General features: G+C 38.0%; 1 protein-coding gene across 1 annotated transcript in view; it reads right to left on the minus strand.

Annotated features, from left to right (window-relative positions):
• The window catches only part of CPAMD8 (C3 and PZP like alpha-2-macroglobulin domain containing 8), a 155,073-nt gene that overhangs the window by 115,579 nt on the left and 14,064 nt on the right, over positions 1-25,430 (minus strand). The window contains exons 4-10 of the mRNA XM_031947976.1: positions 22,836-23,001; positions 21,543-21,595; positions 18,916-18,933; positions 18,178-18,232; positions 14,493-14,606; positions 12,803-12,887; positions 10,736-10,844 (exon numbers count right to left, since the gene is read on the minus strand). Coding sequence (XP_031803836.1) covers positions 10,736-10,844; positions 12,803-12,887; positions 14,493-14,606; positions 18,178-18,232; positions 18,916-18,933; positions 21,543-21,595; positions 22,836-23,001 — 600 coding nt within the window. The remainder of the gene's footprint in view (positions 1-10,735; positions 10,845-12,802; positions 12,888-14,492; positions 14,607-18,177; positions 18,233-18,915; positions 18,934-21,542; positions 21,596-22,835; positions 23,002-25,430) is intronic.

A 25,430-nucleotide genomic window follows, 5' to 3' on the forward strand; every position in this document is an offset into this window, starting at 1 on the left:
TCTAAAGGCTCCGTTTTAATTTAATTCTGCTTTGTTTTCAAAATATCCTTTGCCCTTGTTTTGCCAAATTAGGATTTTCCCCCCTGTAAATCTAATAGCACTAAGCTTCTTTAGTTATTTTAGCTTAACTCTGTACCTACCAGCTCTTTTCCATTCACCTAAACAATTCCTCTGTCTCTCATTTCTTATTCCCTTTTCTAGCCTTGGAGTTTACTTAATTTGTTAGTTCCAACCAGTCTGGCTGTTTAATCAATTCTCTCAATTAAGTAATCAAGTAACACTTCCCTCTTCCTGTCTTTCCCTTCAACTTTAGTTCTTTTTTTAAATTTCATTTTCTGTATTTTCTAAAAAAAAAATTTCCCCTCATTTTCTTCATCATTAACCTTCATTTCTGTCTATTCTAGACTTTTATTCTTTGACTCAGGGTCTTTATACATATTTAGTCTTTCTTTAATCTATATTCCTCATAGAATTAAAATTTCTAAGGTACCTATTTTGATTTGCTTCTTCTAAGCAGCATCTATTGCCTTATAGATCTTCTGCCTCAGTCTTCCTGGGGCAACTAGGTGGCACAGTGGATAGAGCACTAACCCTGAAGCCAGGGGGACCTGATTTCAAATCTGAACTCAAGCACTTAACACTTCCTATCTGGGTCCACCTGAGGCCACCCAATTGCCTCAGCAAAAAAAAAAAAAAAAAAAAAAAAAAAAAAAATTCCTGTGGGCAATAAGGAGGATTTTGTTCTATGCTAGAAATTTTTCTGACTGTGACTACACAGTTCATTATTGACCTTTGCCTTCCTCATGTTAATTTTTTTTCCTATTTGCCTTGAAATCTCCTTCCTGGATTCATGCCTTCCTACTCTTTTAGGTGTCAGTTGCCCTGCAGCAGCCATGATTCCCCTTCTCTTGGGGTATTTTGAATGGTTTCTCTAAGTTCCAAATCTCTGAAGATTATACCTATTTCTCTTTAAAAATACTTTCTTATCCCATAGCAACATTCATCTGTGGTACCCCCTCCAAACCATTAAAATAAGATTTTTCCATTTTTTTCCTTCTTCCTTCTTTCCCTGCCTTTGCCTAAATTGAGTCACTTGTAGGCTCCTTTCTTCCCAAGAGGCTAATAGGAGTTATTTTTACTTGATTGTTAGTCTTTGACTTGAACTTAATACATCACATATTTCTTTCTATCTTCTTTTTCTCCGGCCTGCTTTTAAACACCCTCACATTCTATAATTCAGTCCTACAAAAACCAGTGCTTAAGGCTGAACAAATTGTGATTTATGAATGTAATGGAAAACTATTGTGTAATAAGAAATGATGAGCAAGTAGATTTTAGAAAAACCTGGAAAGACTTGTACAAACTGATACAAAATGAAATGAGCAGAATAAGGAAAACATTGTACATGGCATCAGCAAAACTATATGATGATCAAGTAGGAATGGCTTAGCTCTTCTCAGCAACACAGTGATCAAATACAAAGGATTCATGGTGACTTAGTTCTTCTCAGTGATTCAGTGATCCAAAGCAATTCCAATAAAGTTTGGATGGAAAAAGCCATCCATATCCAGAAAGAGAACTATGATGACTAAATGTAAATCAAGATATAATATTTTCACTTTTTTTCTTGTGTTTTTTCCCTTTTATTCTGAATTTTCTCTCCTGACACAATACATATGGAAATACATAAAAAAGAATGTACATGTATAACAAAAAAGTGGGTTTTTTGTAACTGGGGAAAATAATAATAAAACCTCAAAGGATCCATGATGGAAAATGCTATGCACATCCAGATAAAGAACAGATTGACTCTGAATACACATTGAAGCATCCTTTTTATTTTTAATTTATTTTTATCTTTTGATCTGTTTCTTCTTTCATAACTATGACTAGTATGGAAATATGCTTAATATAATTGCATATATATATAATCTATATCAAATTGCCTGCTATTTTAGAAAAAGAAAGAGGGGAAAAAATCTGGAACTCAAAATTTCATAAAAATGAATGCCAAAAATTGTCTTGACAACAATTGTGAAACAATAAACTATTAAAAAAATATACACTGATTCACCTGTGGTAATTTGCTGGGAAGTTTAGTCCATGATATTTCAGGCTTATTTCTTCCCAGTCACTATTTGACTTTTGGGCAACTAAGTAGTAAAGCGTTAGGCCTGTAGTCAGGAAAACCTGAGTTCAGATGCGCCTCACTTACTAGCTGTATGATCTGGGCTAATCACTTCATCTCTATTTGCCTCAGTTTCTTCAACTATAAAATGGACATCATCATAACATCTACCATCCAGAGATACATGGTGAGGATCAAATGAGTTAATAATTGTGAAGCACTTAACATAATCCCTGAAAATTGTAAATGCTATCTAAATATTATCTATTATTGTTATTATCTTTGTCTTCATATACAAATTTAAAAAAATTTTTAATGGTCTCTGTTATTTTATTGTTACTGTCCTTGGTGGTTGTATTTGTTTTTCTTTCTTATATTTCTGTTGTTTGGAGTATTTGAAAAGCAAATAATTTCCTCAGATTTGGTTTTCTAGAATGTCTCTATTGGCTTTTTTTTTCTACTGCCATCTTTTTTTCATTAATGGTTAGGATTAAGTTTTCAGATCTGATCATCTTGGGTTACACAATGAAAGCCTTTTACTTTTTAGGAAAACATTATTCCATTTCCTTCTGAAGTTTCTGGTGAGTGAATAATAATCTTGGCTTATTCAAATTTCCTTTCCTTTATATTTGAGAGGCTTCCATGATTCAGTCTGCTTTTCCTTGATATGTGGGAGGTCTTCTCCTGATTATTTAACAAGATGTTTTATTCAATGTTGAAGTTCTGGAATTTGATGAAATGAAATTATGATTTTTAAGTAGTTAAACTTTGGGACCTTCACTTAGAGTCCAGTGGATTCTTCAAATTTTTACTTTGCTTTCTATTTCCAATATTTCTGTGTAATTTTCTTGTATTATTTCCTAAAGTGTAATATTCAAGATTTTTGCATCATCATTTTTTCTGAAAATTCCATAGGATTATAGAATATAGGAATATAGATTTAAAGCTAAAAAGAAACTTAGAAGCTATCTAGTTCAACCCATTTCGTTTAAAAGATGAGGAAATTTAGGCTCAAAAAGGCTAACTTGTTCAGGGTCATATAACTAAGAAAGTGTTTGAAGCAAAATTTGAACCTATATCTTCTTGACTTCAAGAGCCAACCTTGATTCACTATGCCACCTAATTGTCTCTGAGTTTTTTCATCAAAGTGAATTACGATAGCTTGTACAGTTGTCAAGCATTCTTCCTATTTTGTTTATCATATTTTGCCCTAATATTTCTTGTTGCATCACTGCAGTTTTACAGTCTCTACATGCTATTCCCTATTACAAATGTTCACCATTTTATTCAGATCTTTTACGTTCAATGTTGTATATAATCTCATATTTAAAAAAATTCCATTCTCCCTCATCTTAAAATTTTTTATTCTTTATTACAAAGAATGACTTTTTGGTAGTGAATGAAGGGAAGAATGCATTAGGAAATGAAGGCAATGTTTTTAAAAAGTTAATAAACTATTTATTTACAAAAATCAAACCCCCTACTTTCTGCTCTACACATCAATTCTCTTTTCAGAGCTTTAATTTCTCTTTTTATTTCCTCCTTTTAATTCCTTCTAATTCTTTAATTAAGTTTCTCAGATATTTTGGAGTCTTTTGAAGTTTTTTCAAATGAATTTCTAAGGATCCAATTATAGTTACCATAACACTATTTTCTCATTCTAGAGCTATCTCCATGGATTCTTTTCTTCACTGTATTTATCTGTTGGGATATTTTTGTTTGCTCACCTAATATTCAGTCTCTTTCTAATTTTTCTGTGGAATTTTTCTTGAGAAGTATCATTATCATCTTTTTCTTCTTTTATTTCTTCTCCTCCTTCCTCTCCCATCCTCTTCTTCTTGCTGTTTTTCTGCTTTGTTTCATATCTTGTTGTTTTGAATCAATAAAGAGGAGCTGGACTTAGACATGACTATTCAACCAGCCACTATATGGGAACATAAAGTTCTGAATGAATTTAGGTAACATTTTCTTCAGAGACTGTGAAGGATTAACTAAGTGAAGACTCTCATGGGACTATAACCTTAAACTATAATTGTGACTTGAGATTTTATAATAACAAATAGAGCTATAGTTAAAAGCTGCAGGTGTTATCACCTCCTATTTCCCACCACTTCTTAATTAGCATTTAAGTACTTGTCTTAAAGGTGATGATGGCTTTGAATTCTACATCTGCTTGTATAGCAATTCTCTAAGGAAACTTAAATTAAGAGTTTATTATTATTGACTTGTATTCTTTTGTTTCTAGGTTATATTTCTGCAATTAAAATATAAGCCTAGACTCCTCCCAAAAAGCCTGGGAGAATGGGAACTTGGAAGGCTTCTGTATTTAGGCTATTTAATCTTGGGTTTCAAAGTTATGCTTTATACTCCTTTTGCTGACAAACATCTCGTCAAATGGGAGATGCCCTTTCTCATGGGATTGTAATGAACCCCTTTTTGCTTTTTTTTTCCTCCTCTGAGAGTTTCTGATTGTTTTTGTGGACACTACTGTTCCACAGTTTGGGGGCTTGTCCGGGACATTCCCTGTTCAGGGGAATGTCTCCTATACAGAATTCTTGAATAGGTGCCCTCCAGAGAATTCTCTGGTGGTCCTTGGACTAAGCTCAGGAACTTCTGCTCCAATAAGGTAAATCCCAGAAGAAAGACACCCAGAAGAAAGCAAAAAAACAGAAGTGGGCTAGTGAAGAAAGAACTAATTCAGCCCAAGAAATAAACTAGCTGAGAAAGGTTTGAAATCAGTCATGTAACCCAGGTAAAGCCAAAAACTGGTGAGGGGAGGAGAGACCAAAAATTGGTAAACTATCTGGGTGACTGGGATTGGGACTGGGAGAATCTAGACAGTTAGAAGGCTCCCATTTCTCTTTGATATTGAGGAAATCTTATTTTCCTTTGATAAAATCAGGTGAGTCTTCTATTAAAGAGGACAAGACTGAATCATGGGAAAGGAACAAATCTAAAGTAGCTGACTCAAAGAACTTATACATTATTCCAGAAGTAACCCTCTAGATAATAGCCTTAAGAACTGAGAGAAAATATCAAAATGTACAGGAAAGGACAAAAAGAAAATGATTGCATATTGTTGTTTTATTTGGGTAGGCAGCCCAATCAAAGGAGATGTCTTCTAGCCAAGAAATGGATTATCTGATGTCTGGATGTGCCAAAAATTGAATCAGTATGCAAATTCAAAGGAGCCTGTTAATTCCGAGGAGAGTGAACATGTAGTCTTTTAGTTGCCAACTATAGGACAATCTGTTTTGAAGGAGGAAGCAGAGGAACCAGAGAATCCCCTCTCAGCACTGCCTTCTCCCTATGCCCCCTCCCCCAAATGACAATTGCTCCTAAGGCTTCAGCTTCAGAACTCTCTTCCTTGCTTCCACCCCAAGGAAAAGCTGAAAAAGGGAGCTCAATTGATTTAAACTCATTAACTATTTCCTTTCCTCCTGGCCCTCTTCAGAGGGAGCTTAATCAAATAGTAAAGAATCAAGAAAACTTTCCATTTCCTAGTCCAGAAAGACTAGCTTGTTAACTTGTTTCAATTGTGGACTAGAAGGGCATATGAAGGATTGTGCCCACAGGGGAAGAGAGAGCTAAAGATCTACTCCCTCATAGAAATGGAGAAGGGGTGTCGGATTCATTGAAAAAACCTACTCAGAGCCCTTGATAAATTTAAGAATGGGAACAAAGAGGAATTAATTTTCCTGATAAATATCAGGGGTACTAGATCCTCTGTAACTCAATTGCCCTGGGAGTCCAGATTGTCCCCAAAACTCTCTTAATTTCCGGTAGAAAAGGAGAAAATTTTATTGTACCTTTTACTGAGGTTTTGAATTAGAAAGAATTAGATTGAAGGACCCACATATGGTGATTAGGGTCAAACAAGACCCTATTCCTTTGGAGGGAAAAAGAGAATTAGTAACAGATGGATTATTAGACCCTGCATATCTCCCTTTAATACCCCAATATACCAGTTAAGAAGGGAGACGGATCTTATAGGTTGGTGCAGGATTTGAGGGAAATTAATAAAACAGTCCTCCCTTCTCATCTAGTAGTATCAGATCCATATACAATAATGGGAAAGATTTTTGAAACCAGTAAGAGGATTAGTATTGCAGACTTAAAAGATGCTTTCTAGACTTGTTCCCTAGATCTTGAAAGCAGGAATATCTTTGTTTTTTAATGGAAAGACTCAAAACTGAAACAAAACAGTAGTATAGGTGGTGCATTCTACTCCAGAGATGTCCAGAATTCCCTAATCAGTTTGGGCAAGTCCTAGAAATTATTTTGGGGAAATTTAGAGTTCCCCTGGGTACCCTGATCTTGCAATATGTTGATAAAAAAGACTAGATCAGTGAGACTTCCACTGAATTGCTAAATTACCTAGGGAGGGAGGGGCTCAGAGTCTCAAAAGGAAACTAAAATTTGTGGAAAGGAAAGTTAAGATACTTGGGGCACCTAATTAGTAAGGGGAGTAAACTTTATGTGCTTGATCAAGCCCTGGAGTTATTAGAAAAGAAGGAAGGGAATATTTATATTGATTCTAAGTATTCCTGGGGGATGGTGTATGTGTTTGGAAAAATTTGGGAAGAAAAAGGTATGGTTAAAAACTTCTTACTGCCTGAGACCATTGCTACTATACATGTGAATGGACATCAACTAGTCAGTCCTTTGAAGCCAGAGGAAATTATCTTGCAGATGAGGAAGCAAGAAGGGCAGGGAATGAGTATGTGCTGACCCCCTGTTGATCTTGATCCTCTCCTTTACCCCAAGTCTAGCCACTCCACCAATGACAAGCCGAAGTTGGAAGCCCAAGAAGATTATAATGGTAAATGGAACCTCCCTGATGGCCAGAAGGTAGCAAGTATGAGACAGCTTTTACTACAAGCCAGTCATCGGGATGTCCAAAACCTGTATGATGTAGTCTTAACCCGAGTTCATATCTTCTGGCCTATATATCCTTGCCCACTACCTCGTGGATGGTTGCCTTATTTGTTGAAGCACCAGCAGGAGAGAGGCTCCTGGGAATTAGACCTTTTCAGAGCATATGAGTAGACTTTTCTGAGCTGCCTTTGGTGGGTTGTCTCAGATGCATGCTTGCCATAATAAATCATCTGACCTCATGGTTAGAGGCCTTCCCAGTGACCCAAACTACTGCTCAGGCTGTTAGTTAGATATTGTTGGGACAAATTATTCCCAGATATGGGATGGTGGAGAGGATAGACTCGAACCAGGAGACTCATTTTCCCTCTAAGTTTCTCCAGTCCCTGGAAAAGGCTTTGGATATTACCTGGGAATTTCATACTCCTTGGCACCCTCCTTCCTTGGCTAAGGTGAAAAGAATGAATCAGGAGATCAAGAGGCAACTCACTAAATTAGTGTTAGAATGCCTCCCTCTGGCCCTCCTCAGAATTAGGACCAAACTCGAGGGATATTGGATTATCCCTTTATGAACTCCTCTTTAGACATCCTTATCTGGGAAGAAGAGAGAGAAACTGGGACCCCCATATTTGACAGTAGACACAAATTCCTCAGGAATTATGTATGTTCTCTGGTAAAACATTTGACTATTGCAGAATAAAGGGTGATTGCTCAGACTCTACCACTAGGGTTTCCTATACACAAATTTCAACCTGGAGACTGGGTGCCGATCTGGACATGGAAAAAGGAAAAACTCCTTCCCTCCTGAGAGGAACCTTTCCAAGTCTTACTGACATCAGATGCCACTGTGAGGACCAAGGAGAAAGGCTGGACTCACCATACTTGGACTAAAGAACTAGTTATCATTCTCAGAGTGGACTATAGATTCAAACCATCCTGGTGACCTCCCATTGGGTGGATACATGAACCTTGAGAATATGTGTAGGAAGTTTGTGATCTGTCTGTTTCTTTTAATATTTCTGTTGTTACTGACTTTAGTGACAGACATTTTTACTCTAATTACCAGGGATGCAAATGTTAGGGTGATAGATGGCCCCAGATAGAAGTTGGGGGTACAGGAGGTTCAGTTGGACAAGGATGGACCTCAGTAGAGAAAAAGAATAAGCCAGGTCCAGAGGGATTGGAGACTAAGAACAAGCTTGAGGAAATGTATCAAGAATGGTGTGAGAGGTCTTCAAAGGTTAATAAATAAAAGCGTTACTAAATAAAATTTCGAGGATTTAATTGAGTGAAGACACTCTTGTGGGAATATAACTTTAAACTATACTTTAATTGTAATTTGAGACTTTATAATAACAAATAGAGCTATAGCTAAAAAGTTGCAGGTGTTGTCCCCTCCTATTTCCCACCACTTCTTAATCAGCATTTAAGTATTTCTTTTAAAGGTGATGATGGCTTTGAATTCTATATCTGCTTGTATATCAGGTCTCTAGGGAAACTTAAATTAAGAGCTTATTATTACTGACTTGTATTCTTTTGTTTCTGGGTTAGATTTTTGTGATTAGAATATAAACCTGGACTCCCCCAAATAATAGGAGAAAAAGCCAGCTTGGGGGCTTCTAGGTTTAGGCTATTTAATCTTGTGTTTCAAAATTATGCTTTGCATTCCTTTTGCAGACAAACAACACCTTGTCAGATGAGAGATGCCCTTTCTTGTGAGATTGTAATAAACCCCTTTTTATTTTTCTTACTCTAAGAGTCTCTGTTTTTGTGGACACTGCTGTCCCATACAAAGAATTTCCTTAAGAATTATAGGTCACCCCTAATTCTTATTTATCAGCTGCTGAATTTGCTTCCAGATGATGAGAGCAAAACTCTGATCTGAGACAGCCCTGTAAAGTTATGCAAAGTCACCAACAAAAAGTTATACAAATTCAAATTGTCTTAGGTCTTCTGGAGATAGAATGAGCCTCCAGAGGACTTCTCTTTTCATATACAAACTCAAATGGTCTTGCCTATTCTTAGATTCCTATATAAAATGGGCCTTCAGAAAATGTCTGTTTGCAAATCACTTCTCTCTCTTGAGAATGATATTGCCCACCAAGAAAGCCTTTATCTTGGTGTCTCTCTAACAATAGAAACCTTTTTTTTTTTTTTTTTTTTGTATCACAGCCTTTGAGTAAGCAAATTTCCTTCGCTATGAGCCTGTACCTTGGAGAACAAGGAAATCCCTCACCCCAATCGTGCCACACCACTACTTCTCGACCCTGCCCTCATCATTAATAACTGAGAAAATAAAAAGTATTATCTGGAGATCTTTCATGTCCCCTACTCACACCTCAAAATTCATCTATCTCTTTATCCACCAGAGTTCTCCTCCATTGTTCAAGTCTCTAAGAAAGAGCTGTTCCTTTTCTTTATTTCCTAACAGTTATGTATTAAATACCCACTATGTGAAAAGCATTATACTGAGTGCTGAAAATACACATAAAAACAAAAGTCCCAACCCTCCAAGAGCTCCTACATTCAATGATTTATAATACAAAGAAATGTAAGGATGAGTCAATTACCCCATCTCTCATAAAATCTTTGACAAAATGGGCTCTACCATAATACCTTTTTGTCAAGGTGTGAACCAAGTAAGGACATGATATTAACATTAAATCAAGTGCTAAAAGTCTTTAGTTAATTATATATACAATGTATATTATACAATGTACAGTTGTATATATATTGTATATGTACATATATACAATGTATTATATACAATATACAATGTATTTAGATGATTGAGGGATTTAGACCCAGGGGACTTGTAGAAAAGCAGCAAGTTGGGGCTGTGAGAGTAGACTCAGGACATGTACTACTACAGAAAGGTAATAAATACAAAGGCCTAGGAGAGGGACAGACTTTGTAAGAGAGGTGACAACTGAACTAATCCTTGGAGGAAGTTAAGGCTTAAGGGAAGGAGAGGAGGGAGATCAGTTCAGACACAAAGCTGAAAGATGGAAGGGTATATTTATGAAATAATTTGTTGTTCAGTTTGATAGAGAGGAGACTTAAGCCTTCAGAAATCTCCTTAATTTATTTGACTTATTTGAGCTGGTGGTCTTGTCCCACACAAAGGAAGTCAAGGTAAGAGAAAATATACAGGAAAGGTGGCCAATACTGTCAAAAGCTGAGATGTCAAGTAAGAGAACCATTTACAAAATCCCCTGGATTTAGCTAAGGGGCAAAAACTATATGGGAAGTTAGGCAATCAAGATAACAAGCATAAATGACTTCCTACAAGTTTGACTATAAAATAAAGAGATCTAGAAGATATTTTGAGAGGATGGAAAGCTCAAAGAACTAGTAATGAGAATGGAAGTGAGCAAAAGGGAGAGTGATGGAAAGGGCAAACCGAGATGGGGGATATCTGACTTAATTCAATTGTACAAATATTTAAGTAATATGTTCTTAAGGCAGAGATTAGTAATCTTCTGAGATAAAGCAAAGATTTGGAGGGGGAGATTTGGAATGATCTATCAGGACTTTGAAGATGTAGCAAGAGAAAAGAGGTAGTTTAGGGAGATGGTCTGAATTTTCCTTATCAAAGCTAATGCCTCTATTTGTGCCCTTGATACTTTCCCCTCTCAGCTTTTCTGAGAGCTTTCCCTATTAGTCACTCCCCTCATTTTACCTTCAGTTACTCCTTTCTATTGTTCCCCCACAGTTTATTAATTTCCTTACCTCCATAGTTCTGAGAACAGGGTGTCCCACTTCATGTCTATAGTAGCCCACACCATTTATAGTCATGTTGATCATTAGTTTTCCAGTTACTGGCTTCCCAAATGTATACCTGGAAGAAAAAGAAATGAAGTACTTAATTTACAGAACCAAAAGATGACCACGTATAAAATACCCTTTTAATATTTTTAATACTATAATGAATGAAATCACAAAATTATGGACTCTCAGATGTTGCTGTTGCTCAGTTGTATTCAGCTTTTTATGACCCCACTTGGGTTTTTCTTGGCAAAAAAACTACTAGAGTAGTTTGCCATTTCCTTTGGTTCATTTTTGCAAGTGAGGAAACTGAGGCAAACTGAGTCAAGTGGCTTGTCCAAGATGACAGAGCTAGAGACTGAGGTCAGTTTTGAACTCGGGTCTTTCTGACTTTCTGTTTTGAATAGAAAATGCCATCTGCATCCAGAAAAAGAACTATGGAAACTGAATGTAAATCAATACATGCTATATTCACGGTTTGGGATTTTTCTTTTTCTTCTGTCATGGTTTTATCCTTTTGTTCTGATTTTTTCTCCTAACATGATTCACAAAGAAATGTGTATTTTAAAAGTTTATATATACATACATATGTGTGTATATATGTATATATATATACATATATACAATAAAATAAAATACATATGTGGGGGAAAAAACTTTTATACCTCCTCCCCTGATGATCCATCCAGTGTACTGAGGGTCTCCTCTAAGTCTTGATACATTTAATGGGTATCATTAGAGCTCCTTGGCCCCTCTTGTTAAGTCACATAAATAGTTCATTTTCTTTTCCAATTCTATTTCCACACTTATATCTCTTATGCTCTTAATTGATGAAAAAAGGCAATTGTATCTTAGTGAATAGAGAAGACATGTCAAAGCCAGGAAGAACTAAGGTAACACACTGGTTGAGTGACTTTGGACAGATCTGAACAGTTAGTTACATAGAAGTAGCCAGCCTTCCTTGGCAGGAGTTTACTCACTTAAGAGTTTCCAGCATCAGTCTAGTCAGAGTCAGAGTCATCAGAGGTCTAGTACCTACTATGTCTCTCCCTTATTTCACTTATAATACATAGGTCATCATTGGAAATATGCCCCAGCCCACCTGAATCTACAATTTGTCTCTTTCGATTGCCCTTGGGTCACCCACAACCTTTACTTCTCAGAAGTACTAGCCTTTGAAGTTTTGTAAATGGATAACATTTGTATTATCAGATAATCTTTTTAAAATATTCAGAGCCCTTATAAAAGCGGGCGTTCTGAATGAGCCCAGACACTGCAGGCTATAGCTACTTAGGAAGCTGTTCTGTTGATCTTCCTGATCATTATTTATCAGGGTAGGTGTATTATTACACCATAATTTTCTTATCAGCTCCTCAGATCTGAGTTTTTTGAAAGCCCCATCCATAACTAGAAGGAATAGGAAAACATAAAAGAAAACTGTAACCTAGAAATCCCCCCCCCTAGATCATCCCCTGGGGTTGACAGAGCCTCTGCTTACAGACCTCCAATGACAAGGATCTCATTACCATGTGAGGCAGCTCTTGGGATTGACGTGCATCTAAAAGCTCAGAGATTTAGCTCTCAGGTTATATGGACAATATCTGTCATCACCAGTCAGACTTTTCTTCCTGCCCCTCATTTTCCTATGTCCTAAGTTCCTATATCTCCCTGTCCTCAAAAACAATTCTGATGAGTATTTGAAAGGTCTTTCTCTCAAGATGAAGTCTACTTCCCTACATCTTCCAAACATTGCTCTTAGTTTTATCCTCTGGGATCAAATGCAACCAGTCTACTCATTTATTCATATAACCTGAAATAGACCAGTCTAGTTCATAATTAAGATGGTGATGTCCTTTTACTAACCTGTGAAATCATACGGGACTTGAGGAACAAATTAGGCAAAATAAACTCAAGAAATCATCCTCCAAGATCTGATTCACTTCTAAAGGTTCAGTGTCAAAATGAATTAGGACATCTAAGAGGAATGGAAATGGCATGGTTCCCAAAGGACAAACTGTGAAGGCCTCTTACCTGGCGTGAACAGTCCCCTTTTCACAGGCTGCAAGATCTCTAATATACTGAGGTGGCTCAATGAGAAGCTCAAACTTGGGCAGCACTAAATGGAAAAGAATAAGAATCATGCACACTTAGCGTGTGAAAAACAAATGCACTCTATCAGGATATCTCCATGTTATGGCAACAAAGAGTTTTGTAATCAAAAAGTGCTTCACTTACATCATCTCATTGACCCTCACAACAATTCCCTTCTTCCTCCAGAATTAAGGAGTGCAACTGATATCCCTGTTTTACATGAAGAAATTGACATTCAAATGGATTAAGTCATGTGCCTAAGCCCCATGTCTGATCAGTAACCAGTAAGGGGTTGAATTGGGACCCTAACTCAGTTCATCTGTTCTCAAATACAGTATTCTTTCAAGTACACTTTGGATAGCTGAGACATCAGAGAAAAGGACAAAAAAAATCTGGATCCAAAATGATCACTTTGAGTTAAAAAAAAAAAAAAAGAAAAAAATTTTTTGAACCTCAGGTACTCCTGACTCCAGGGCTAGTGCTCTATCCACTGCACCTTCTAGCTACCCCCCCAAAACAGGAAATTTTTAAAGATTCTTTCTACTTATACCAATAGGGCAGCTAAGTAGTACAGTGGATAGAGTGCCTGGCCTGGAGTCAGGAAGTCATCTTCCTGAATTCAAATCCAGTCTTAGGCACTAGCTGTATGACTCTGAGCAAGTCACTTCACTCTGCTTACCTCAGTTTCCTCATCTGTAAAAGAAGGTGGAGAGGGAAATGGCAAACTACTCCTGTTTCTTTGCCAAGAAAACCCCATATCAGGTCATAGAGAATTGAACATGAAACAATTAATATAATAACTTACACCACAACACCTAGTTCTAGGATCAAAGGAGTGGAAGGGCCCTTACAAACCAGTATGTTCAACCTCCTATCTCATAGAGATATCCCCTCTGCAGCCTTCCTGACATGAAAGCACAGTAATAGTAGTCTATAGGGTATTGCATTTTGGTTATAAAACCCTTTTGTACCTTAATCTCATTTGTTAATAACAAAGTCCCAGTGAAATAGGATCATTATGCCCATTTTATAACTGAAAAAACTCAGAATCTCCAGAGGAATGACTTCCTAAATTTACAAAGCGGTCACAAAATACCCATTTCCAGATAATTTTCTCTTATGTCTTGAAACTGACCTTCACAGAGATTCAGACACACAGCTCTCCAACTAAATATGGGCAATATCTGTCCACCATTCAGACACTCTTTTGAAGGTTTTTTACGTCTGATTGGAGGGCAAAAGAAAACATGACCATGTGCCCCACCAAACTCTTCATGCCATGAGAGATTCCTGATTCCCCTTCCCAGAAGCATTGTAGTCAGTGATACATTTGACAGTCTCAAGGGAAGTAGTAGGGAAAACCTATACCTTTCCATGTCATAGATTGCAAGCTTCTCAAAGCCTTGCCAGGATATATACTTCCTAACTCTGTCACATGTAGCTTTTTAAATTTCCCAAAAAATAGACCTGCTCACCAATAGTACTCCAAGCAGCACCAAACTATTTTAAAAGCCTGCTTTTCCCCTAACCCAAATAGAGGCTGGAGTATGACTCCAGTGCTTTTTCTCTGTGCAACTCCCTTAAAATAAATCCTTCAGGATAGTTAGATGATAAATGCTGTCAGACTCACCATATTTCTGAACTTCAAAAGATTTGTTGTATGTATGCCCTTGCATTTCAGCAAAAATAAACCATTCTCCAAAGACGGGTTGATCAGATAAAGGAAAGCTTATATTGACAATACCTAGATAAAAAGAAAGTCTTTTTTAGACATCAATCAAATATGTTCAAGTTCTACTACATATATAAACCAGGGCTTCTTAAACTTTTCCCATTCAAGTTCCCTTTTCACCTGAGAAATTTTTATGTGACCTTGGATATTTGGTATATAGAATAGGTTTACAAATCAAACATTTATTGATAACAAATCATAATTTTGTAACTCCCACATTCAGTTGTGAGATCCTATATGGGGTCATGATCACAGTTTAAGAAGGTGGTCTATAAACTATGAATAAGAAAAATGTCACTTCTCCCAAAGAGCTTATATAGTTTAATCAGAGAGAATGGATATAAAATAGTTAAAGCTATTTATAAAGAGCAATATCTCAATAAGTGAAGCTTCCTGTTCCAAAGGTGTTCAAGCAAGAACTGGATGGATGACCATTTGTCAGGGATGCTGGGATCTAGCATACCCTTATCTGACAAGATACCCTCTATATTATCATCAACAAATAGTCATCCAAGGTTCTCTTTGGAGACCTCCAGTGATGGGGAGTTCACTCCACTGACAGATAGCCTGAACTGCTTGAAAATGTATCTTTCATTCAAACTAGACTCTGTTCCTAGTAATTTCTACCTATGGGTTCTACTTCTGGCCTCTGGAGTAAAGAAAAATAAGCCTAATGCCTTTGCGATGTGACAGGCTTTCCAGTATAGGATGGTTTTTATTTCCCCTTCTGTCTTCTCTTTTTTCAAGTTAAACATGGGTTGCTTCTTCAAATAATCACATAACATTGGTTTCTTCTGGTTCTCTAACCATCCTAGCTGTTTCACTCTAGATAAGCTTCAGCTTGTTAGTTTCCTAAAATGTGAGACTCACTGGCTACTTCAGTGTCTGGTTCTAGACATCAGAGGAATAAGGATGTATTATGTCCATGAGATGGTAAACAGAGGGAAGGTCTGTGGAACAAGCAAATAAGATAAGCCTGAAGGAAAGAAAAGGACTATCTGAGCTCATGCTAACCAGCTTAGAATCCTTTTCCTGCTTTTACAAAACCAAAGGGTTTATCTCCTTTCTTCCTTAGAGATAAAAAATATAAAATTCTCAGAATGAAATTAAGTTCACTTCTTTTTTTTTATTTGATGCTTTTGAAGGACATACAAAATGTTAGAAAGATCATAAAGCAAATGGAGAGACAAAATTACACAGACATAAGTATATGTGTACACATATATAAAATATTTTATTTTTAGAAGTAGTAAAAACAATGTAATTTGGGAGCATGCTTGTATGTGTGTGCATGTGTGTGTGTGTATATATTGTCCTTTCTCATTAGAATGTAAGAAGGCAATGGTGACCTATTTATATTTGTCTCCTATCCTTTAGCAGGTGATACTATGAGTCTGGTATACTATAAATACTTAATAAATTAATATGAACACTAATAAAAAAAATTTGGGAGCATGCTAGCAAAAGGAAGATTGTGAAGGGTCTTCTGTATGTAGGAGATGGCACTAAGGATATAAGAGGTAGAAGTGAGAATGGAGTGCTCTCCTGATGTGGGAGATAGTCTGTGTAAGGGCATGAATAAGAAAGGTGGATCATCTTCTGTGGGAAATTGCAAATGGGACACGATTTAAAGCATGTGACAGAATGATATGAAAGGGAGTCCTGAAAATTATTCTGGCGTCAACTCCTAAGGAGCTTAAATGCTAAACAGAAGAATTTGTATTTTATCGTAAAGGGAAAAGGAATATGCACAAGGCTGTACTTTAGGGATCTCAATTTGACACCTCAGAAGAATGGAAAAGGGAGAGACTAATGGCGGGGAGACAATTTAAAAGGCCATTGCCAGAATCTAAGACAGATGTGCTGAGTATACAGAGCAGAGGATTAACCAAAGAGATGTGGACATAGATGGAATAAAATTTGGCAGTTGATTAGATACAGGGTGGAAGGGAGATGTGAAGGAAAGTTAAGAGTCAAGAATGACTCCATATTTTTGAAGGTGGGATACTGGGAAGATAGTAGAGCCTTTGACAGATAGAAACAAGAGGGAGAAGTTGAGGGGAAAATAACGAATCCTGTTTTAAATGTATTAAGTCTGACCTACTCATAGGACATCTTTTTAAAATGTCCAAAAACTAAGCAGTGCTCTGACTGATCTCAATTCCCTAAAATAAGATGTGGCTTCCAGGTTAAGCTCTTCATCTCTAATCTCACATCATGCTGCTGCCTCTTCTCCCTTCTAACTGGAGGGCTGCAAGGCACAGGGCATAATTTCTCCTTCCTTTATATAGAGCAAGAATTTTACTCGGTTCCCCCCACTTGGTATTTGCTTCTCTTGTCTGGTTTCCACTTTACAGACCAAAAATCTCTTGCTATGTACCCTTTGGTGTCCCTTACACCTTTTTTCCTGCTTCATTTTGTGTATTGTCTCCTTCCATTAGATTGTAAGCTTTTTAAGAGGAAGGACCGTCTTTCTTTTTATTAATTATAACCTCACAGTTTGGCACAGTGCCTAGCATATAATAGGTGCTTAATAAATGTTTATTTAGAGCAGTCTTCATCCCAAATGTTCCCATAGATTATTTGTAGTAGAGCCTTTGAATCTTGTATTGATTGGCCTGATCAACCACAGCTGGACATACTTAATGTTATTTTGGTCCTCTTCATGTATGAAAATCAACAAGGAGCATAAATGCTACAATAGTATCCCAAAGATAACTTAAAATGTAAAAGGAATGCTTCCAGCACATTGTTTATATCTTCAATGGAGAAGAAGCTGTTGGAGATGGGGGGACAAACATCATGTAGAAGAAGTTGTAAAAGAGCCATTCATATACAAAAAAAAATCATATAACCTCCCATGTATCAAAATAAAATTGTCCAAATGTTGACTGCAGCCACTCTAAAAAGCCAATGGAAGTTCTTGAGCAGGGAGAGACATGATGGGAAAAGAGAGACAGGTCTTGGAAAGAGGGCTGATGGTGGTAATAGAAAAATGGAAGTAAAACAGAATTCTACAGCTGGAAAAGTTCTCACTGTCTGTCAAATCTAGTTCTTTCACTTGAAAGATCAAAAAACTCACAGTGAGAGAAGTGACTTGTATAAGGTCACACTAAGAGTTGGTATCTGATGACATGAGAATGAATGAATCCCTTAAAGGAGGAGTAAGTAAAAAGGAAGAGCATCAGGGAGTCCAGGACTGAATCAAAAATGGTTAAAAGAAAGGGAGCTAAGAAAGGAAATGTAAATATCATCAAAAGTTCTAACAATGGCTCACATTTCTTTTTTATAGCTTTTTATTTACAAAATATATTTATGGGTAATTTTTCATCATTGACCCTTGTGAAAACCCTCTGTTCCAACTTTTCCCCTCCTTCCCCCTTCTCCCTCCCCCAGATGGCAGGTAGAATTGGCTCACATTTCTGTATGGCTTTATCATTTACAAAGATTTTTGGCTCATTTGATACTTCCAATAAGTTTTTTTCACATTAGAAATGAAGGCGATTTGGGTACTTAAAAAGGATCGGAAGAAAAAGCAACAAATTAAAGTAAGAAACAAAGTTGCAAAGGGCAAAGACATTACCACAACATAGGGGCTTCAGGTTGTTCCATTCGATCATTCGAGATCCCCGAGGGTCCTGCAAATTTTAAGGAAACACAGACATGGACAATCATCATTACCCTAGCATTCCAACCAATAGTGAGAGAACTTAGTCAGCAGATCCAAAATAACTCCAATTCTTTGGTCCCTTTTTGCTCACAATTGACTAATAAAGATGGAGGTAAAAATCTCAGATGTCAAGTTTTAAAATGGGTGGTAAGATCTTGCATAGTCTTCTAGACAGAAGTATGCAGGCTTTCCAGGGTTTGTGCACAGAATCATAGAATGTCAGCACTGGCAGGGACCCCAGAACAGAGAATCCTCAAATGGGGACTAGGGACAGGAACCTCAGAGATCATTGGATCCAGTCATCTGTCACAGGAGGAAACTAGAGTTTAGAGTAAGAAATGAATTTGCCCAAGTTCAGCCAGGCTGTAATAACCAAGTTAGAACCAGAAGCCAGATTTCCTAACCCAGATCCTCGATTCTTTTTGTGAGACCCTGAGGTCCTCCCCCACACCCCTGTAAGCCTGAGGAAAGCAGTGAGGAACCTCAGAGGGTGAGCGGTTCTCGCTGTCAAATACTCCTAGAACAGGGTATTTTCAGAAACCACCAGGAGCATAAGCAGAGCATGAGAACAGGCAAAGAAAGAGAGAACAAACAGAGCCTTGTACGTAGGGAGGCCAAAGCAGCACCTAGTGTTTCCAGGAAGATACTCACCACTATGTAGGCTTCCAGCTAAAACAAAAACAAAGAAGGAAAGTTAAGTCCCAGGCAAGGTACTAACTCTTCATATTAATTAACATTGCTTGAAAACATGTGTTCTTTCTCTGACCTCAAATAACACTTTGTACTTCTCTAAGACACTTAGCATATTTATGCCAACTTATATCATAGTTATTTGTCTGGATTCCTACGCCCCATACATGGTCCATGCTTTCCTGCGTCCTGCTTTTGCTTATGCCTTTCCCTCTGCCAGGAGTGCCCTCCTTTCTCCACTCTGCCTTTTTAAAACCCTCTTCAGCCTTCAAGATCCATCCAAAGACCCCTTTATGTACAAAGTCTTTCTGATCCCCCAGTTTGGAATAATTCCTTTTTCTTTGATCCAACGGTACTATGTGTCTCCCCTATGAATCAACTTCATTTAAAATAGGCCATATAGGCTTACAGATAAAAAATAATATGCATACCTATATAAATACACATACATTTTGTGAATATATTCATCCTATGTGTAAATATGTGCATATATGCATATATGTATATACATATACATACTATCAGGTATGTCCTATCAGGTCTGCAGCTTGACAGCAAGAAAAAAATATTTATTGATGCATCTCTACTAGTCCCTCATAGGTTCCTCCACACAACAGGAGCTTCATAAACATTTGTTGAATTGAACTGAATTAAGTATGACAGACAGACATGGACTTGCTGGATGCTCCAGCAGAAATCCTATGTCTTCCAAAGTCCTTTCTGATGTCACCAGTATACATGGACACCTCTTCTTTCTAACTTATTTTCTCTCCTCTTCCCCCAAATTAATAGTATTTCCCCCTCACTACATATAAAGATAGTTTTCAACATTAACTTTGTAAGATTTTGAGTTTTAAAATTTTCTCCCCTCCTTTCTTTCCTTCCTCCTCCCCAATCCAGCAAGCAACCCGATAATATGGTATACATGTACAATCATGTCTAACTATTTTCTAATAAACATCTAATAAATGAACCCATAGGTACATTTTGATTCTCTAATGGTCTGCAACTCATAATCCAATGCTGTTGTGTATAAGTCTCTTTTTACCCAATAATTATAATAATTAAAACAACTCTCATTTCTATAAAACTTTAAAGTTTAAGGTAAACTTTTCTCACAATTGCCTTGGAAGTTGGGTAGTGAGAATATTCCTCCCACTTTATAGATAAGGAAATTGGAGCTAAAGAGAGATAAAGTGGTGTGCCCAGCCAGCCTTACACAGCCAGGACAAGTAGAGTGGCACTTAAATGATTTCTGAACCCCCCTACCTTTTTCCTCCAAACTTCCCTACCCTAGTCACTCAGGTTCTCAACCACAGAATCATCTGCTCTTCTTCCATTCCCTTTATACCTCTCCCCAACTTCCAGCCATATTCAAGCAAATGCCAAATTGTATAAATTTACTACCACATCATTGCTCATGTTCTTTTGTTCTCCATTTAAGTTGTAGGTTAATACCCTTAACCCTTATATCTCCTCAACTAGCACTAAAATACTTTTCTGATTGCCCTCTCCAATTGTAGCTTCTCCCCTTGACCCTTTCGATATCATCCTCCACACACAGATATCAAAATAATCCTTCTAGGGCACAAAGCTATCGTGTCACTCCTCTCCTCAAAAACTTTCAGTGACTCCCTACTGCCTTTGGGATAAATCAAACACCTCATTGTGGCTAAAGCCTTCTATGATCTGGCTCCAGCTCAATACTTCTATTTCCTTCACACATGTTATATTTCAGCAAAACTAGATTCAATGGTGCATCCTTCACCTCTGTGGATTAGTACAAGCTGTCACACAGGTGACATCTATCCTAGTCTAACCTTAATTTTCTTTCCATACCATGTAAGCTCATCTCCCCTTCCAAAACTGTGATAACCAATAGGATAATAGGAAAAGTTTGGCCTTATCTTTCTGGGTCTCAGGCTTTCACTTACTCATCAGACCACCTCATCTGTGTAGCCCAATTCCCTTTTTTCTAACACCTCTTTATAAGTTGTCCTCCCCATTAGAAGGTAAGTTCCTTTGTGGAAAAGGACAATCTTATTTTCTCATCTCATATCCTTAGCACAGTACTGGCACATAGTAGGCACTTGATCAATGCTTTCTTTCTTTCTCTATCCTTGCCCCTAATTCTCTCCCATTGGGCAAGTAGGTGGTACAGTGAACAGAGTGCCAGGCCTGGAGTCAGAAAGACTTATCTGCCTGAGTACAGATCCAGCCTCACATACTTAGTAGCTATGTGGTCCTGGGCAGGTCATTTAACCCTCTGCCTCAGTTTTCTTATCTATGAAATGAGCTGGAGAAGGAATGGCAAATCATTCTAGTGTCTTTGCCAAGCAAACCCCAAATGGAGTCCTATAGAGTTGGACATGACTGAAAAATGACTGAAACTATGAGTTAGGCACTGTGCTAAGACAAAAACGAAACAGTCTCTGCCCTCAAGAAGCTTACGTTCTTTGGGCAAAGACTACATGGGAACCTCATATAACTTATGGCTTAACCAATTAATGTATCAAAATTTCAGATATTTGATATATTCTCTTCAGTGAAAATTAATTAAATTAATTTTAAAGAATTAGTCTCCTTACCTTCTCATTGACTGGTCTCAGTTCTGGAGAAACCATGAACAAATTTATGAGCACTAAAATAAAGATGAAAAGTAATGGTTAAGTGAGGTTCATACCCTCTGACATGTAATATGGTAGGTGTAGTAGTGAACCTAACATTTTTACTCCTGGATAATCAAAGAATCTTAGCTTAGAGGGATCTCAATCTGTCAATAAATCTTTATTAAGTTCCTGCTTTATGTCAGGCTCTGGGCTAAGTGCTGGGGATACAAAGAAAGGCAAAATCCAGTCCCTGCCTTCAAGGAGTTCATAGAATAATGGGGGAAGAGAACATGTAAATATCTATGTACAAACAAATTTCATACCAGATTAATCACTAGATTAAGGAGGACAGAGATGGGCTTCTTTTAGAAGCCGGAGGATCTAGGAGACAGATGAAGCGGGATCGAGTTTCAAGCATAGGGGACAACCATTAAAACTTTTGGAGTCTAGAAATGGAATGTTCTGTTTGAGGAACAGGGGATCTCAGAAGATTTTTAGACCAATCAGTGCCTGCTTGAACATCTCGCATGAGAGGAAATTCACTCTTTAATTCTTGATGCTGTGCAGACATGGAAACCCAAGTAATTGGGCCAAAGAAAGTGGGTAAGTGCAAAGAAACATTTGTTGCACCTGCAACTTCCCAGTCCTTAATGCAGAGGTAGGGAACCTCTGGGCCACACGGTGTATAAGGTCCACAAAATTGTTCAATCTGATCCTGCCAAGACAACTGCTGGTAACCCCAACCTCCCACTGTTTGAGTTCTTTAAGATGATAATTTTGTATGACCCACAAATGGTGTTATAAATACCCAAATGGCCCTTGGCAGGAAAAAGGTTCCCCACCTCCACTTTAGTGGAAGCACAAGGCCATTTGCTCAGAATATTCCCAGGATACCAAACCTTGGGGTCCACTGATTGATAGGGAACTAGAATATTAACTTCCTGGTTTTTAGTTGGTATTTAAATTCTGTTTTTGACACCTGTCTCAGGACAATCTATGCTCTGGCTTCTCCTGTGGCACCTCCTTGGAAATGATCAGTGCCATCTGGATTAGGTTTCTGGACCTTTGGTACACTTCCAGAGCCTCTGACACTCACCACATCCAAAAGTCCATTGTGGGAAAGTTCTGATTGTTAGGAAGTTGTCCCTGAGGTGGATCTGAAATCTGGTACCTTGTCACCCAAGAACCTCTTTGTCTCCTGGGGGCAGAGAGCAGGAGTTGAGACTGCTCCCTCTTTCATAGAACAAGAGTGACTGGCTAAGGTTGCTCTACCTCTCTGCTTTGGTTTGTATAAAGGCTTGTCTGTCTGGATGAACACAGAAGATCCTTTGCTGTCAATCGTCACTGTGGTGTAGTTATGAAAGATATAGCCATCTTCTGTCAGGTGGCGATTACCCCAAACCTTCAAGTGCGCTTGTCCACGAAGACCTGAAGGCACCTGGGAGAGAGAACATAATGGAGAGAGGAGGGAAAAGGCCAAAATGCTAGTCTCCTATCTTTCTAAAACCCTCCCTAAAAGCTTCTGGTTAGGAGGATTTTACACTAGCTTCAAAGAGTAACATGGTTAATAACTTCTCGCAACCCAAACAGTCTCTGTATACCCTGTATTTAATGTTGAAAATGCACAGTATTGGGAAGAGCTGAGACGCACCGGTATGGTTCTGGCCCTCATGCAAGAACAAGTCCTGAGCACAGGGTCTAATGCTCAGGCAATGCTGACTGAATTTGTAGCTTAATTTTCAGCAAGAAAACAGCATTTGAGGCTGAACATGAGACCTCCCCAACCTGCCAACCTAAGGTTCCGTTTTTGCTCTGACAGGATGGCTCCCTGCTGTCTCCCACCTGCCTGGAGTATTTCCTTATGGAGTTAAGCTGTTTTCTGTTATTTTAAAATGAAAGTGTTTTCAGTAATCATCTATGATTATTTGCAATTACAGGGATGGTCCCAGGGCTTAGGCTTTCTACACACAGGAAGCCCGAGCCCCAGAAGTAATTTCTCAGGATTCCTTCTGCTCGCTCTAGCGGGCATGTCCAGCTACCCAGGAAAGAAAGTTACTTCTTTGAGGAATTTATTCTTTATTACAATACAATGCAAAACTTGGAGACTTCCACAACAATCATTTTAAAACTGAGTCGTTGTTCAGTCACTTAAGTTATGTCTGACTCTTTGGGACCCCATTTGGGGTTTTCCTAGCAGAGATACTGGAGTGTCTGGTCATTTCTTTCTCCAGTTTATTTTACAGATGAGCAAACTGAGGCAAACAAGATTAAGTGACTTGCTAGTTAAGTTTCTGAAGTCAGGTCTTTCTAACTCCAGACCCAGGACTCCACTTTACCATCGGCCACTCCTTTTAAAACAGAACTTTTAGGCATTTATCTGTGGAGGGAGAAAGTGAAACAGTCTTTAAGGGTTCTACTCTCCAGCCATTACAGAGTCAGAGATTGTTCAAAGTAAAAGGGGGTGCTTATGAGTCACCTCATCCATAATCCCTCATTTTACAGAGGATAAGTCACAGAACTTGCTTGAAAGTTTACTATCGAATAGGAGACACTTCTCTAATTTAACTAAGGGACCTCAGAGTTATCTGGTCTAATGTTCCCCATATTAACAAGACATTTACATTCAGTATTTGTTGGAATCCTAGTGTCAACTCAACTTGAAACAAGGTGAAAACTCTGTGTAATACAATGGAATAAAAACTGGATTTCTACTCATCTGTAAAATGAATGCAGTACCTATTTCACAAAGATTATTGTGATGAAAACATTTTGAAACTTTAAAACATTAGTAATGCAAATATATGAATGTAGAATTATAGCCAGGAAGGATCTTAGAAATGCAAAACTGAGAGTTGGACTTGACCTCCCAGTGCCTTGTCCAGTGCTTCCTCTCCGGGACTACACAGCAGTGTGGCTGCTGGTTAATCACAGAATCTCAAACTGGCTCTGACCTTGGACTCCTGGCCCCCAGCTGAAGAAGAAGGGAGCATGGCCAGGATGCTGGCTCCATTCAAGCGTGCAATTTTGGCCCAAGACTCTGCCCAAGACAAAATGTTGGTTCAAATGCCTTTGTAGCTATCACTCTGGTGCGGTCTGCTCTGGCCACTACTTGCTGCTTTGGAAAAGTGTCAGATTTATTTCACGACTCCTGCCTAGCCTCTAGATTTGCTTCCCTTGTTGGATTCTGACTTGTCCTTGTCATGGTGTCTGGTTTACCTTTTTAGATCACAACTTGGACCATATAGTTTTTCTCTCCCCTACTAGGACAGTTCACTTTCTGGGTCTGGTAACTGCCTCCATCTCAGAAGGGACCAAGACCCTTATATTTGAGATCATAGACTCATAAGATTTTAGGGATCAGAGGAATACTTGGCTCGCCTGCTTCATCTAAAAGATGAGTAAACTGAGGGCCAGAAAAGGAAAAGGAATTGCCCATAAATCAACATGTAGTAAAAGCTGAGACCTGATTCCAAATTCAGTGACCTCTATCTGTATTCAATCTTTCTCTGAAAGATGAATCTCTTCTACATTTTCCCAATCATTCCTTCATATACACATGCAGCAGTTATGTGACAACAGAAAAGGAATGTTAAACAGAGACTAAAAATAGTCATACAATCAGAGTCAGACAGGACTTTAGAGATTACCTAGTCCAAATTTCCACCTCCTATGACATTCTAACTTGAAAAGTTTTGACAGATGCTCATCTAGCCTCTGCCCAAATATTTCCCCATGGTCTATCTGGAGTCATCCTGACCTAATCACTGAACCTCTTCTCAACCTCGTCAAGGTCTGTATAAATCCAATCTATGCCCCTCGGAAGCTTGCCGCACTAGCATATATGTATGAGAATACAGAAGGCAGAGC

The sequence above is a fragment of the Sarcophilus harrisii genome, chromosome 1, assembly GCF_902635505.1.
Source record: "Sarcophilus harrisii chromosome 1, mSarHar1.11, whole genome shotgun sequence".
Lineage (NCBI taxonomy): Eukaryota > Metazoa > Chordata > Mammalia > Dasyuromorphia > Dasyuridae > Sarcophilus > Sarcophilus harrisii.